Genomic DNA, 14451 nt, shown 5'->3' on the forward strand with positions numbered 1-14451 from the left:
GTGGCGCTAGCATCTTCTGGTTAGCGCAGAAGATGCTAGCCCCACTTCCACTGAGTTACATAGCCCTTTCAGCATTGTTTAAATATTCAAAAATTTTCACATCACTACAATTTTTTTATATAAGAAAAAAAAGAACCTGGGAAGGATAACGTTTTTATTAATTGTTAGACTGATTTAAAGGTCGTATTTAATCTAATAAGCAACTCTTATCTAATATGGATAAGAGTTGATTATTAGATTTATGAATAATATACGTAATAACTTTTTTTTTTTGTAATTAAGGAAGCCCATTAGGTTAAATTTTTGAGCAATCTTTTTAATCGCTTTTTTGGGAGGGGGATGATAATCTGAAAATTTATAATTATAATGAGTAAGACATTCCTTTTAACATTGTCTTCACTAGTATTGAGAAAAACAGTGGTAATCCATATGTCTTCTTGTAATAATTATTTTATCTTTCTATAAATGATAAAGAGCTGAGAGCTGGCTATGAGAGACAAGCCAGATGTTTTTTGGCATATTCTGGAAGTATGTCGCAATATATTAGTTATTAGCATAATATATTAGCGGTTGCAGTAGTTAAATTCAGCCGGGGCTATCCGGGGACCCGGCCCCGGAACTTTTTTCTGTTTTGTGACTTTTCTCCCTTTATGATAATTAAGCCTAATGCAAAACAGACAGCAATGGCAGGTTATTAAGACGTGCATATGATTGGTGCAGTATTTACAAAAGATCACGCGACAGAAAGATAAAAGCATATCCGACAATTGAGTTGAAATGCTAACTCTCTTCAACCGAATTCCATATGTGAAACTGCCATAACAACATTCACTATATATTAACATTGTTGAGAAACACATTTTGTTGAGAAATATATTACACAGACTGCTCATACCTTATTCACTGACATAATAAAAGTACTTGTTTTTCTTGCCTTTGCAGTATAGTGGCTGTTGGGGAGGGCATGCTGTTAACTATTTCTTAGTATTTTTTATATTTCTTAGTTTTAACATGCTTACGAATTTTAACACGTTCAGTTGAATTTTATTGCTGCTTTGTGGCAGGCAAACTGGAACACATCTAACTAATAACAATTTTTTTGTTAGAAACTGTGTTTGCCAATGTAACATATGGTTTTGCTCGAGTCTAAACAGCATAGTTTCTGTACGAGGGAACATGTCATTCATTCATTAATATCATTTTTATCCCAGTTGTCTCTTATTGCACATTTTGTTGAGAAATATATTACACAGACTGCTCATACCTTATTCACTGACATAATAAAAGTACTTGTTTTTCTTGCCTTTGCAGTATAGTGGCTGTTGGGGAGGGCATGCTGTTTACTGCTGCAAGCGAGTTACTATCACCTGAAGTAAACGTATGTAAGCTATTTTTCATGTGTGAGGTAGTATATATGCGAATCTTTTTAATTTCTTTTTTCAAAAAGTAGAATCAAGGGTGCGAGTTATATGCGAGGGTGAGTTATATTCAAGGAAGTATGGTATTTCAACTATGGATAAGTACATTGGTGCCTTCTTGAAATGGAAAAATAGCTCGGATGATAGTGATAATACAAAACGAGTTTGTAATGACAGTTTGTGTGTAGTTTCTGAAGAGAAAGAGGTCTGTAATGAATCCACAGAAACACAGAATTCCCACCAGTTTCAATGCAATATTATTACCTGAACAAAAGGAAAGATTTGCTGACTTGCTGGACACTCGACTAGTGAATCTCATTCAAAAGGTAAATACAATTGCTTATTTTGTAGTAACATTTTACTGTTTTGTAACTTTTCTTCATGTATGGTAATTATGCCTGCATTATTGTGTTATTATTCAACAACTGTTTACAGTTTTGAATGTGTATATAAAGTTAATTTCAACAGTTGCCTGATTACGAATGCGTGATGAAAGGGACGGGGATTTTGAAGCTTCCTCAGATAGCATTCAAAGATAAAGACAGTTGGTTATTTAGTATAAGATCCCAGAACTTATTCATTTAGAATTTAACCACTGAGTGGTTGACAACAACCACTAATAGTGTTTTGTATGTTTTTTTTTTTTTTTGTTGAACTGTTTCTTAAACTTCATCGACTCAATACATTACATTATCGAATGTTTATTATATAAAGTAAACAAAAACGGAAGTGAACTTTTAATACTAAATTACAGAAAAAATCTATTTCTCAAATCAGGGGCGCGCCAGACATATGGGCAATGTGTGCGACGCACACAGGTGCCAGGATAGTAAAGGCACCAAAGAGGAGGAAATACTTAAAAAAACGTTTTTTTAAAGTGATTTTTTTATTGGAGGGGGGGGATAGGGGAACCAACTAAAGTTCTGCACACAGGCGCCAGGCTCTACTGGTGCGCCCCTGTCTCAAATGTAATTTAGTTTTTCGTGCTCAAAATTTAATAAATTTTCAAAGGACCGCATGCGATTTGGTAATTGGTCTGACGAGGACAATAATTAGAACTGTTAATTTTTACAAATAATTATATATTATTTTATTAATAGTGGACCTCCCACAATGAGACTTTGACTTCATGGAGGTTTTAATAATAATAATAATAATAATAATATATCTGGGGTATTTTTAAAAAATAAATTTCATAATTTGGATTAAAATAAGTAAGTTGCATCACTGTACGAATTGATTTATTAAATAAATACTATGTTATTATATTTTGCAGTTGTACAATAATTTATTTTTTTTTATCAAAAATTATGACAAATATCAGGAGCGGGAGAGAATACCCATGTGTAAGTTCCCGCTTTTGTAGCAAACAAACAAAAAATATTGCAAAAGAGTTTGTGTTGTCTAAGATAGACCTTTTACAGTTAGTATTGCGACTCCGTGGAGGTCACGATAAATGATAATAATAATTTTGCTGCAATATTTTCCAGTTTAAATGTTTTGTTTTCAGAATGGATAATTAATTTTCTTTTCTCTTTCTAGGTGGAAGAAATTGTTGAAGCAGGTGAGATTCCTCCTGAACAAATCCATATTCCCAATGTTTATGTGGACAGAATTGTTCATGTGCCTAAGAGCACCAAAATATGTGAGGTATATTTATTTTAGCTTGTGATTAGTAAGTATTCTACAATTACATATGAGATAACGATGTGATCCATATACTATATACTGGTAACTTATCATGTCTCTACACGAATGCTAGGAGTATGAATAAAGCGGTAGAGTTTGTTGCCTTGGGAAATACATTGAGACATCACATTGTAGGATTCAGCAAGACATGGCTATCAGAAATAGACATTTTAACTAGTATTGAGTGTAAAAGATACAGTATTTTTAGGAAGAATAGACAGGAGAGGAGGGGGGGGTGGTTAATGATATTAAATGGCTAGAATCCATTTAGAATTGAGACCTATGACTTCAATACCATAACAGTTTTCCATATTACAGAGTTTGAAGGCATCTGGTGTGAGGTATAGTCTAACAAGATCAAATATGTTGTGGGTGTTGTTACAGAGCAAATGGATTGGTTGCTAGTTGCAAAGAAATGCATTACTAAATAAAGATGATGGGTGTGAAATGAGTAAACAACTTCCTCAATCAGCATGTGACACAGGGAACTTGAGGTTAACCAGTGTTAGATCTGATTATAGTATAAGAGGGGATTTTAGTTAAAGTTGAAACTATCCCGCCTCTGGCTGGTGGCAGTGATCATTCTGTAGTGACTCGGAGAGTGGCTCAGTTTATGAATGTTCCATTCAGAAATGGATGCACATCCACACATGGCACTGATCTACTAGAGGTCTTGTGACCTTTCATGTGTGGGTAAGACATTAAAAACAAAAAAAAAAATGTTGAGCTAAAAAGCAGAAAATTATGTCCAACTGAGGAGGATACTAGGTTCTATACCATGGTATTGATGTTGGATGGGAAAGGCATTGGCAGTGCATGGGAACAATTAAAAAAAAAATGCTTAAATGATGGATTTTTGAATTTGTCCCTAGAGTACAAAAAAGAATAGCATAGGAATAAAATAGATGTGCCATCATATTAAGCAAGAGATTTGTAAGGATTTATATGAAAAAAAAAATTGTGGAAGGAATACCAAGTGTATAAGAATGATGTCAGTTATGAAAATCATAAGAATCAGGCCAGAAGAGTTCAGCTGTTGTATGGAAAGCAAGTTTGAGTATGAAAAGAAACTGGCAATTGAAAGACAACCCAAAAGAATTCTGTTGTTATGCTGAAGTAAAAGAAAGAATAAATATGAAAGAATTACTGAATGCAGATGCAGAAAAGATTATTCAAGTAATAAGTGTCCATTTTCCCAAAAGCTATCAACCTGATATATGCAATATTGAACCCACTGCTGCTCTTCACTGAATTAAGAAACTCAGGTGTATGAGGAGGTACTAGAACTGTTGCACAAACTGAATAAGAATTCAGCAATATGGAATGATGAAATATCGGCATGGATGCTAAAAGAGTCTTTACCTTAACTGGTGCAAACCTAGCAAAGCACCATCAAGAAGATCATGGCAAAAATCTTTTGGGATTGCCAGGAAATTCTCTTGATTGTCTTCCTGCACAAACTACATGACATCATAAAGGAGAAGAGACAAAGAATGCTGAATCATGGTGTTCACCTGCTTCACGACAATGCTCCAGTCCATATGGCTATTGTTGTAAAGGCTGCAGTTAAGGACTGTGGCTTCCAGGCGATATCACCCACCCTACAGTGCAGATCTAGCACCCAGTGACTACTACCTCTTCTTGAAACTGAAGAAAGACCTTCGAGGAAGAAAATTTGCAGATGACAATGAGGTGAAAGATGTAGTTTTAGGCCATTTTGCAGACAAGAGTACAGAGTATTTTTTCAAGGACAGAAATCTTAATTCAAAGATGTGACCAGTGTGTTGAAGTAAAGGAAGATTATGTTGAAAGTGATACAGTTGTTTTCTTTCTTTCTTTCTATCACCTCTAAAAGTTAATCGGGCCAGAAACTTGTGAAACCACCCTCATACTTTGCCATGAACAACATAGGCTTACTAAGGGAAGGTCTTGTTTGAGCAACTTGCTTACATTCTTTAATAAAGTTACTATTGAGTTAGATTAGGGGAATGGATATATCATGATACTTTTGGAATTTGCTAAGGCTTTTGACAAAATACAGCAGAGAAGACAAAATACAGCTGTTGCATAAATTGGAAGATATGGAATTGGATTATAAAATATTGGCATGGATAAGATGATGGCTGATGGACAGATATCAAAAAGTGCTATATGGGGATGTGAGTCTGTAAGATTATGATAATCAGTGGTGTACTGCAAGGATCAGTCCTTGGTCCATTATTATTCGTCTATATATTAATGACATTAGGAAGGAATTGACAGAAGACATACAGCTAATTTGCTGCTGATGCAAAGATAGAATAAGGGTAATCAGGAATGCAGCTGATTTGCAGTATTTGCAGACTGCTTTCAATAAGCTGATATGGGCATGTGAAAATGGTTGTCAATTCATAATCACATCAATATAATATATTATATTGGTGGGATTATGCTAGAAAAACTGATCAAGCTAGAGATAGCAAAGATTGCAAATACAACTCAGAAGACAGTTACAAACCTTGACATGTACAGATAAGTCATATTGCCTATTTACAAAGCCTTGATAAAACCTCACTTAGGCTACTCTGTGCAGGTCTGATCTGCTGGTTTCTGTGGTGATGATGGTACAGTGGAGAGAGTGCAAAGGAGAATATTAAAAATGATATCAGTGAATGATTTCTGGACTGCAAACAGGAGAAAGAGAGGAGATATGATTGAAACTTACAAACTTCTGAAAAGGTCACATAGGATATCAGTAGATGGAATTTTTCATTTTATAGAGAGTTGGAAAAGGACAAGAGATTGTTCTTGGAAGTTGAGAATGAATGCCATCAAGAAGGAGGTGAGAGCTATATTTTGCTCCTCATAGAGTGGTGTGTGATTGGAATGGATTGTCATTAGAGGTGGTGGTGAGGGCAGGTAGTGTGAATGACTTCAAGAACTGGTATGACAGCTGGTGTAGGTAATATGTGGCCTTCTTTAATGAGTCCCTGAAGGTTGCTGATAATAATCATAATGTGAATTAAAGTATTAAAAGATTATGTTATGACATCTATTTAATTTAAGATTGTCCTTTCCAGATAGTAAAAGCAAATGTTTCTGGTAAATATTGTGATATGCAATAGAAAATCACATAAGTCTGAATCATTTTCTTCTAATATATATATATATGTATTATGCTTGTTTTTTGTATTATATGTTCGCACATGCATTCATGTATAACAGAAGAACTGTAACTTATGAAAGTTTACATATGATAGAAGAGGCACTACAGAAAATCTTGCAGTTTGGATGGTTACTGAAGAAAAATTCTTCAATAGCATAATAATGCTGTTGAATTAATATTAAATCTTCCTAAAGGATGACAACATCTTACTAATAAACCTTCTGATCTTCACGTCATCTGCAAACAACTGAATATTTCTCTGCAATATGATGATGTTATTGAAATTTAATCCTTCGAAACTTGACTTGTGGCTCTCCTTCTCCCTAATACTCTGCGATAGGTGCACAACATTCCGATATCTATCACAAGCCAATTTCCAATCTATGTCACTAACCTGATATCTAAATCTATGTGGTTCAACTTAAATTTATTTTGTGACACCTCAAATGCCTTTGAAAAATTCATAAATGTAATAGTATACAGGAAGGGAATTCACAGGAAGATGTAGATGCCATGTATTGGAAGATTATTACAATCAGTGCAGGCCGAACAATTAGTATGGGAGACTTTAACTATGGGGACATAGATTGGAGGGAAGAAGAGAGCATGGCAAGACAGAGCAGTGCCAAGATGGAATATATACAATTGCTAAGAGATAATTAAGTGAAAAAAAACAAGGTATAGAGGGACTCATAGGAGAGGACTGGATCTGGTAATAGCATCAGAAGTTATATCATAACCAACATAAACACCCTGCTTCCAACTGGGGAGAGTGACCATGCAGTCTTGTTCTGGGAAGTTTCTAAACATGGAATTCTCTGTCAAGAAAGCATTCATGTTGAACTATAAAGCTGGTAACTATGACCACTTAAGAGTCATCATTTTGGAACAGTGCCATGGTTTGAGAAGCCAAAAGGAAAGAATGTAAATAGTGCATAGGAAGTGGTCAGAGATTGTTTGAGAGAAGCAGTATCAGACTACATACCCAAAGTCAGGAGGATACACCAAATGGGGATTAAGAGGATGAGTAGCAATATTACGCTTACCTAGCTTATTTGCCTAAACATTTCCAACTCATCATGCTTTGTGTTCTCTGGCCTGTAGTATATATCCCACTAAATATCCTGTCTAGCCCACCTCACATCCTATATTCTCAAAACCATCAATGCCATCTCTTCTTCCAAATTCTCTGCCTTGGAAGGACACTACTGAACACATCTTAAACTGTTTTACTTCATATCACGACATTATCTTCTGTCAGCCACATTTCGCTGATTTTAATAATCTTTGGATAAGCTGAGGTTATTGATACTACCAGTTCATTTCCTTTATTCCTTATAATCCTGGCATTTATACAGAGAAACAAGTGTATTATCAGCATTCCTATAGCTCTTATGCCCACAGACTCTACTTAACACTTAACTTTTTATATACATCCTTCCATCTTCCAAATGACTATGGACTGACCAGAAAATCTAGCTTCCCTCCCATAATACTTTTACTCTGCCCAGAGAGCAGTATTGTCTCCAAATGTTGTTCTTTCTTGTTGAAATGCAACCCATCTCTTGCATACAACTGAATTCTGTCATCAATGCTCTAGTCATCCATATACTCCAGACCTTTGTTTTGACACATTCTTGCTATCATGTAATTCATTATTATTATCAACTTTGCATTATTATATTAGAGCTGTACACTCACTGTCTTTTCTCTCACAATTTTCTGCTGCACAGTCTTTAACAGTGACTTCAAATTTCACTCAACTTGACTCACTCACACTACCTCCCAAGCATTTGTTCTGATCATCACTGTCATCCACATCTCTAATATTCTATTCTGTATGTCGCAATTCATCACCTCTCCATACATCACGATCTTCATAGCTTCATTCTTTGTTCACAGACATTTCTTATTCTCTCTCTCTCTCTCTCTCCTTGTTTTCTCACTTAACCACCTTCCCCCTGTACTCTCTTGATTTCCTCTCTTTCTCTTGGTCTCTCATTCTCTCTCTTTCATTCATTCCTACAACTTTCTCTCACATCTACTCTAGTTCACCTCACATCACTTAGCTTTTCAGGTCTTCTTCTCTCTTCATGCATCGTATTCATTTTTTCTTAAACCTTCCACTCTACTTGGGGGGGGGGGGGGGAGACAGTGGAACAAAAAAAAAAATGCAATTTTTTTTTTTTTGAATCTTTTTATCATTTCCATGAATGTAATCTCTGGTTCTTCAGTCAAGTTTCACGACACCTTGAAAACGTTCAGTTAATTTATAAGGAAGTGGGGAAAACTCCTGCAGTGAGGCTTGAGGTTAAAAGGAAAAGAGGTACAGAAAAACCTTGCTTAACGCGAATTCGATATGCACGATAATCAGTTAGTGTGATTGAGTGAAATGATATTATTTCCCACTTTAAGCAAGTGATTAATCAGTTGAGTTGATTTTTTTATTTTACATGAAATTTTTTTTTTTTTTGACAATATGTAGTGAGCACCGACACTAGTTAATGTAGCAGGCAGTGGTTAGCGACACTCGCCAATTCACTCAAAGCTATCATTGCAAGCGCACGTGCAAACTCTGTTCTCTTGCTCAATCACTTTTCCTTCATTTTGCTTTAATATAGATACCTATAAGGCTTTATTATATTCAATCCCTGATATAAAAAAAAAAAAAAAGAAAGACTGATAAAGAAAGTGGCAGTAATAAAAAAGAGAAGAAAATTAACTACATTAAAGAAAATGCTTGAAGTCATTAAGAGACATGACTTCAAGCTTTTTCTCTTTTTCTGGGATACAGCGAGTCTACAGTTCGGACTGTATTAAATAAGAACAAAGAATTCAAAGAACAGAAAAGAAATCAGCACAGTTAGAAAAAGACTTGGATTTACTGAACTGGATAATGAGGATGTGAGAAACTTGCTCAATTCCCATTCAGAAGAGTTAAGCGAGAATGATCTCCTTCAACTAGAAGAACAGCATGCATATGAAGCAGAAGAAGATAAGGAGTTCAAATGAGAAGAGAATGTTACGACTAAGAAGCTAACTGAAAAGAACTTGAACATGCCAAGCAAATTTCATTTTCAATTGAAGGTGAGTTAGCCGATCTCATATGGAGATAGCAGGGTTTTTTCTCCCGGAAACTCGGATTTTTCATCCCACATACAGAAAAATCGGCCTTTCAGAACACACGTAATTTACAGACAAAAAAATACTAGCTGTGGTGGTGGATGTGGGTGGTAGATGCAATTGGTGTAGATGATTGGTAGTAGAAGTTCGGTACAGTACAGTGAGTGTCCTCCCACAATGAGTCTTCGGACTCCTTGGAGGTGTCACGAATAATAATTATAATAGTAATTTTGTTTGATGTTGATTCTGAATGGAATCTTGATAAACCGATCATCAACTATCACAAATTGCATGACAAGATGAAAAAGTCGAGCACTATTCAAACATTTTTACTTAATTTTTTTGTAAAAAAAGTAGCTGAATCAAATGTTTAGACATTAAATAAAAATTTAAGTAATTGATATTTTTATTAACTTTAATGATTTTATCCTCTAATATAGCTTGTATATATATATTTTTTTCAAATTTACACTAACTGATGGATGAATTATTCCTTTTCTTTATTGTATTCGCTTAGCACGCATTAACTGATGGATTAATTAATCATGTTAAGCGAGGTTTTCCTATAATGAAAATTGAATGATTTGACATTACATACTGAGGCCAAGGAGGAATATGATATGTTAATCTTGAACCAATGAAAGCCTCAATAAAGATTGAAACCATTCTGACTAGTGACCCTTTCCATAATGCTTTGCAATATACCAACCTGAAAGGAAGTGTGCTGTGCCTTTGGGGATACTGAGGCAATTGACATGAAATCAACAGCCTCATAGCAAGTAGCCTAGTTGTGAAAAGTTAACATACAAGCTTTGTTTGCTTATGTTTCATAAAGGATTAAAACAAGAATATAATTTCTTTTGTAAGATAATTTAATTTTCTCACACTGTTTTGATTATAGAACAGCTTAATATTTTATAGTGATCATAAGTAAACAAATTAGGAAGAAAATTGTTTGGTATAATGGAGAAGAATAGGAACCATATTCATTAAATGGTTTAAAGAGTTTATTAAGTACAATATACCTTCTACAATGTTACAACAGCCCATAGACTAAAGATCTTACTAGCCAGTGGACAATATGGCATCAGATATTTTTACTGCAATTGATATGTGAGGCAGATGAAAGATAGATCTTCGATCAATCTTACATACTAATATAAGCATCCTCTCAGCAATCTATGTATAATACTATTATTCCTTAAAAGAAAGCATTTCACTGAGTCTTTTTTTTTTTTCAATATAAGTTATTTAAACATTAGAGGCCATCTGTGAAATTTGGGAAAGAAGATGGTGAGAAGTGGCATTTTTTGCATGGAGGGTAATTGGATTATGGAATTCATAGCCTGATAGGGAGGTGAATGTGTAGACAGTGAATGGGTTTAAGCAAGGGTATAATAGACCCTGTTATGAGTCTTGTGACTTAATGCAGGCCTGTAATAATAAGTTTTATGACAATAATATAATCACCTTAAATTTTCACTTTAAGACAAACAATTGAGAAATCTTGGGAATATAACAAGGATTAGTATTTACATTTTGTATATATGTAAAAGGTATATGATAAGGTATCAAGAGAATACCTTTGAAGAGCCTGATAAGGTAATCAGGCTCTTCAAAATACTACAATTATATTGGATAAATGGGAAATTATATTAAGCAATCCATAGTTTGCATATGAGTTGTAATTCAGCAGTTAGAATTGAAGAGAGTGCCAGAGGAGTGCTTGCCAGAAGGAACAATAGGGAGTGTTGCAATGGCACGGAAGAGAGATGAAAATGTAGAGGAGATGATAGTAATGTTTAGTGTGAACAACCCGAGAGATAATATGAATCAAGTGGCAAGAGATTTAAGATTGATGTTAGAGATTGTGCAACAGAAATGTGTGAAAGGGAAGATAGTGGGTCTGGTTGTTGCCTCAGTATAGTAATGCAAAGTGAAGCTAAAGAAGCAGTGATAATGAATGAGATGATAGCAAGAATGCATAGGAAGAGAGATAAGTGGATTATTGGAGGACATTTGAGGATAGAGGGAAGCTATATTCAAAAGATGGATTACATTTGAACACGGAAGGATTCAGGCATTTGGAGAGACTTTTCTTTTCCAGGAAATTGAGTTTGTTAAACAGTAAACAAAAGTTGTAGATGGATGGTAGCAGGGGATGGCCTCATGCAGAGATAGTGACATGAAAAATGAGAGGAAGTATATACCATTTTTCAGAGCCAAGTGGCATCTGTGGAGAGTAATAATAGCAATGTGAATACTGATAATGCACTGGTTTTTCTATATACAGATGTCAGGAGCATTATGAATATAGGGAAATAGTTTCTGCCATTGATTGACTCAGTCTCTCTGAAGATTGTTGGGATCCATAAAACTTGGTTGACTGGAGGATGTTTTGACAGGGATAGAAATTGATTGAAGGGTATAGTATATTTTGGCAGGATAGGAAAGGTAAACTAAGTTGGTGGAGTGTTATTTATGGTAAGAGTTGAATTGTGCCCTCTCATTGAGTAGAGAATCATAAGGGAAATGACAGCAAACTTTGATACTTGAGGTAGAAGTGGATAGAACGAGATATTTAGTGGGATGTTGCTGTAGACCAGGAAATACAGATGGTAAGCGGGAAATGTTTAGGCATATTATTTTGGCAGTGCAAAGTGAGTGTGATCATTATGGAGGATTTCAACTATAGCAGCTGGACTTTTTTGAGGGACAACTTTCTTAGAAAACGTGGTGGAGGGAACACAAGGATCAAGAGTTTTTGAATTGGTCATAGTATCAGAGGAATCTGATTGTGACTGAGATGTCATACTTGCTTTTAGTTGTTGAGAATGACTGTGTAATCCAGACTTGGAGGATGAAATGGTGCCGATGTATTAGTGAAACTCTTGCCAAGGCACTGGATGACCTTGGCAAGAGTTTCCTTTTTGATCCACTACATTGTTATGGCATATGGCTTCCTCTTTTCAGGTTTCTCCACAATTACATTAATCTAGTGTTTAACTTTAACCCATGTTTGTCTTCCTCTACATAAGCAGCCACTCACTGACCTCAAATCATATCTTTATCCCAAATGATGACCATTACTCTTCATTTAATAAATGTTATGGCGCATAAAATTTTAAGTGTCAAAATCTTGTCTAATCAGTGCCTTAAATATTGATTTCCCTGACATGTAATGGAGTGAGGACAACTTTGTCACTACATACCTTCTACCAGTGCTTGCAAATCATAGCCTCTTATTTCTTGAAGTAAAAAAAATCCCATTTATCTTCTCTTACTTTCACTAATACCAAATATCTCTCCAGACAAAATCAGATTTCTGTTTTTGGGCTAACTAAGACTTTTGGCACAAACACATCCCATTCGCAGCTTCCTCACTTCCATTACTGAGTGTTATTTTCTGTTCAAGACACTACTTCTCACTTTACATCTACCTAGTCCCTTCCCTGTGAATCTCAAATGTACTAATTATAAATTACTCTTCTTACATTTAGAACATTGACTACAAACTTCCCAAAAGATAAAAATTAACTATTATTTAGATATTGGTCAAGTGTAGGTGAATAACTAATTTAATTACCAACTAGTTTCGCCGGCTTGTGTTGTCGGCTTCTTCAGGGTACAATCAGGAAAGCAAAGAAATGAAAATTACCAGCTATATGTTAACTGACAATTCTATTTCGATAACAAAATAGTAGTGCGCGTGAAACAATACGCGTGTCGCGGATACATGATTTACTTGTTGAGATGCATTTTATAGTTTGCACTGAAGTTCATTTCTTGTGTGTTTATTGATCTGATTAAAGTCTTCCATATATCTGGTAGGATTAAACCCTAACAGATCTATGTATCCTCTAACTCCTAGACGTTCCAAAAGTACATAAGATGGCTCCCCATCACACCCAATAATGGATGGAATCAACTCTCCAACGTATTTACTGTCAAAATATCTAGCTAAAATTCTACAACAACACATCCATAATTCAGATACTTATATTAAAAACTCTCAACATTTTATAGAAAAATTAAAAAACATCTCCATCTCTGAAAATGACATACTTGTCAGCCTCGATGTCACTTCCCTGTTTACCAACATTCCAGTGGTTGAAGTTATCAACATCTTAGTCAATTTATTCCCAAAAGATGTCTCTTCATTGTTTAGCCACTGTCTATCTTCTATTTCATATGGAAGAAAACAATTTACAAACAATTAACCAGACTGGCCATGGGCAGCCCCCTCTAACCCTCTTGTGCTGACTTATTTATGGAAGATCTTGAAAGTAAAACCTTATCTCCAATTAATCCAAAACCTAAGGCATGGTTCAGATTTGTTGATGACATCTTTATCATTTGGAACCGCAAAAAGGAAGAGCTATTAGAATACCTTAACAAAGTCAATATGTTCCACCATACTATCAAATTCACACTAGATCTCGAAAAGGACAAACAACTACCATTCCTAGACATCATAATAAAGAAAAAAGAAAATAACAGTGTCAACTTATCAGTTTATAGAAAACCAACAAATACTGGATGTTACCTAAACTTTAGCTCATCACACCACATCTCCCAAACACTCAGCATTATTCATATGCTAAAGAAAAGAGCTATACAATTCACCACAAGCCATAATGATCTACAAGAAGAATTAAATAAAATATCAAACGATCTACTCCTAAATGGCTACCCTAGAGGACTTGTTAACAAGATTCTCTTCTCTGATATACCACAAAGACAATGTGATGACACCCAATATATAACTACTGTAACTATTCCATACGTTGGTACCATCTCCAAAAAAACTAGCTCGCCTCCTAAAACCACACGATATTAGAGTGACCTTCAAGCCATTTGAAACTATCCAGAAATTTCTAAGATCACCAAAAGATTTCAATCCTTTCTACAAACATGCAGGAGTTTATAACATCCCTTGTTCCTGTAGTCTAAGTTACATTGGTCAGACGTCTAGAAGCTTCGAAGTGAGACAAAAGGAACACATCAGCTATGTTAGACACAACAGACAAGATATTTCTGGCCTTTCTTTCCACTTCTCTACAACCAACCACATTA

At 35.0% G+C, this 14451-nt stretch overlaps 1 protein-coding gene across 1 annotated transcript in view; it reads left to right on the top strand.

Moving 5' to 3' along the window:
* LOC150101140 (succinyl-CoA:3-ketoacid coenzyme A transferase 1, mitochondrial-like) overlaps window positions 1-14451 on the top strand; it is a 155207-nt gene that overhangs the window by 51768 nt on the left and 88988 nt on the right. Inside the window, exon 8 of the mRNA XM_090402085.1 lies at window positions 2961-3068. Coding sequence (XP_090258211.1) covers window positions 2961-3068 — 108 coding nt within the window. The remainder of the gene's footprint in view (window positions 1-2960; window positions 3069-14451) is intronic.

The sequence above is a fragment of the Typopeltis vanoorti genome, chromosome 12 (assembly GCF_054136105.1).
Source record: "Typopeltis vanoorti isolate ZY-2024b chromosome 12, IOZ_Tvanoo_1.0, whole genome shotgun sequence".
Taxonomy (NCBI): Eukaryota; Metazoa; Arthropoda; class Arachnida; order Uropygi; family Thelyphonidae; genus Typopeltis; species Typopeltis vanoorti.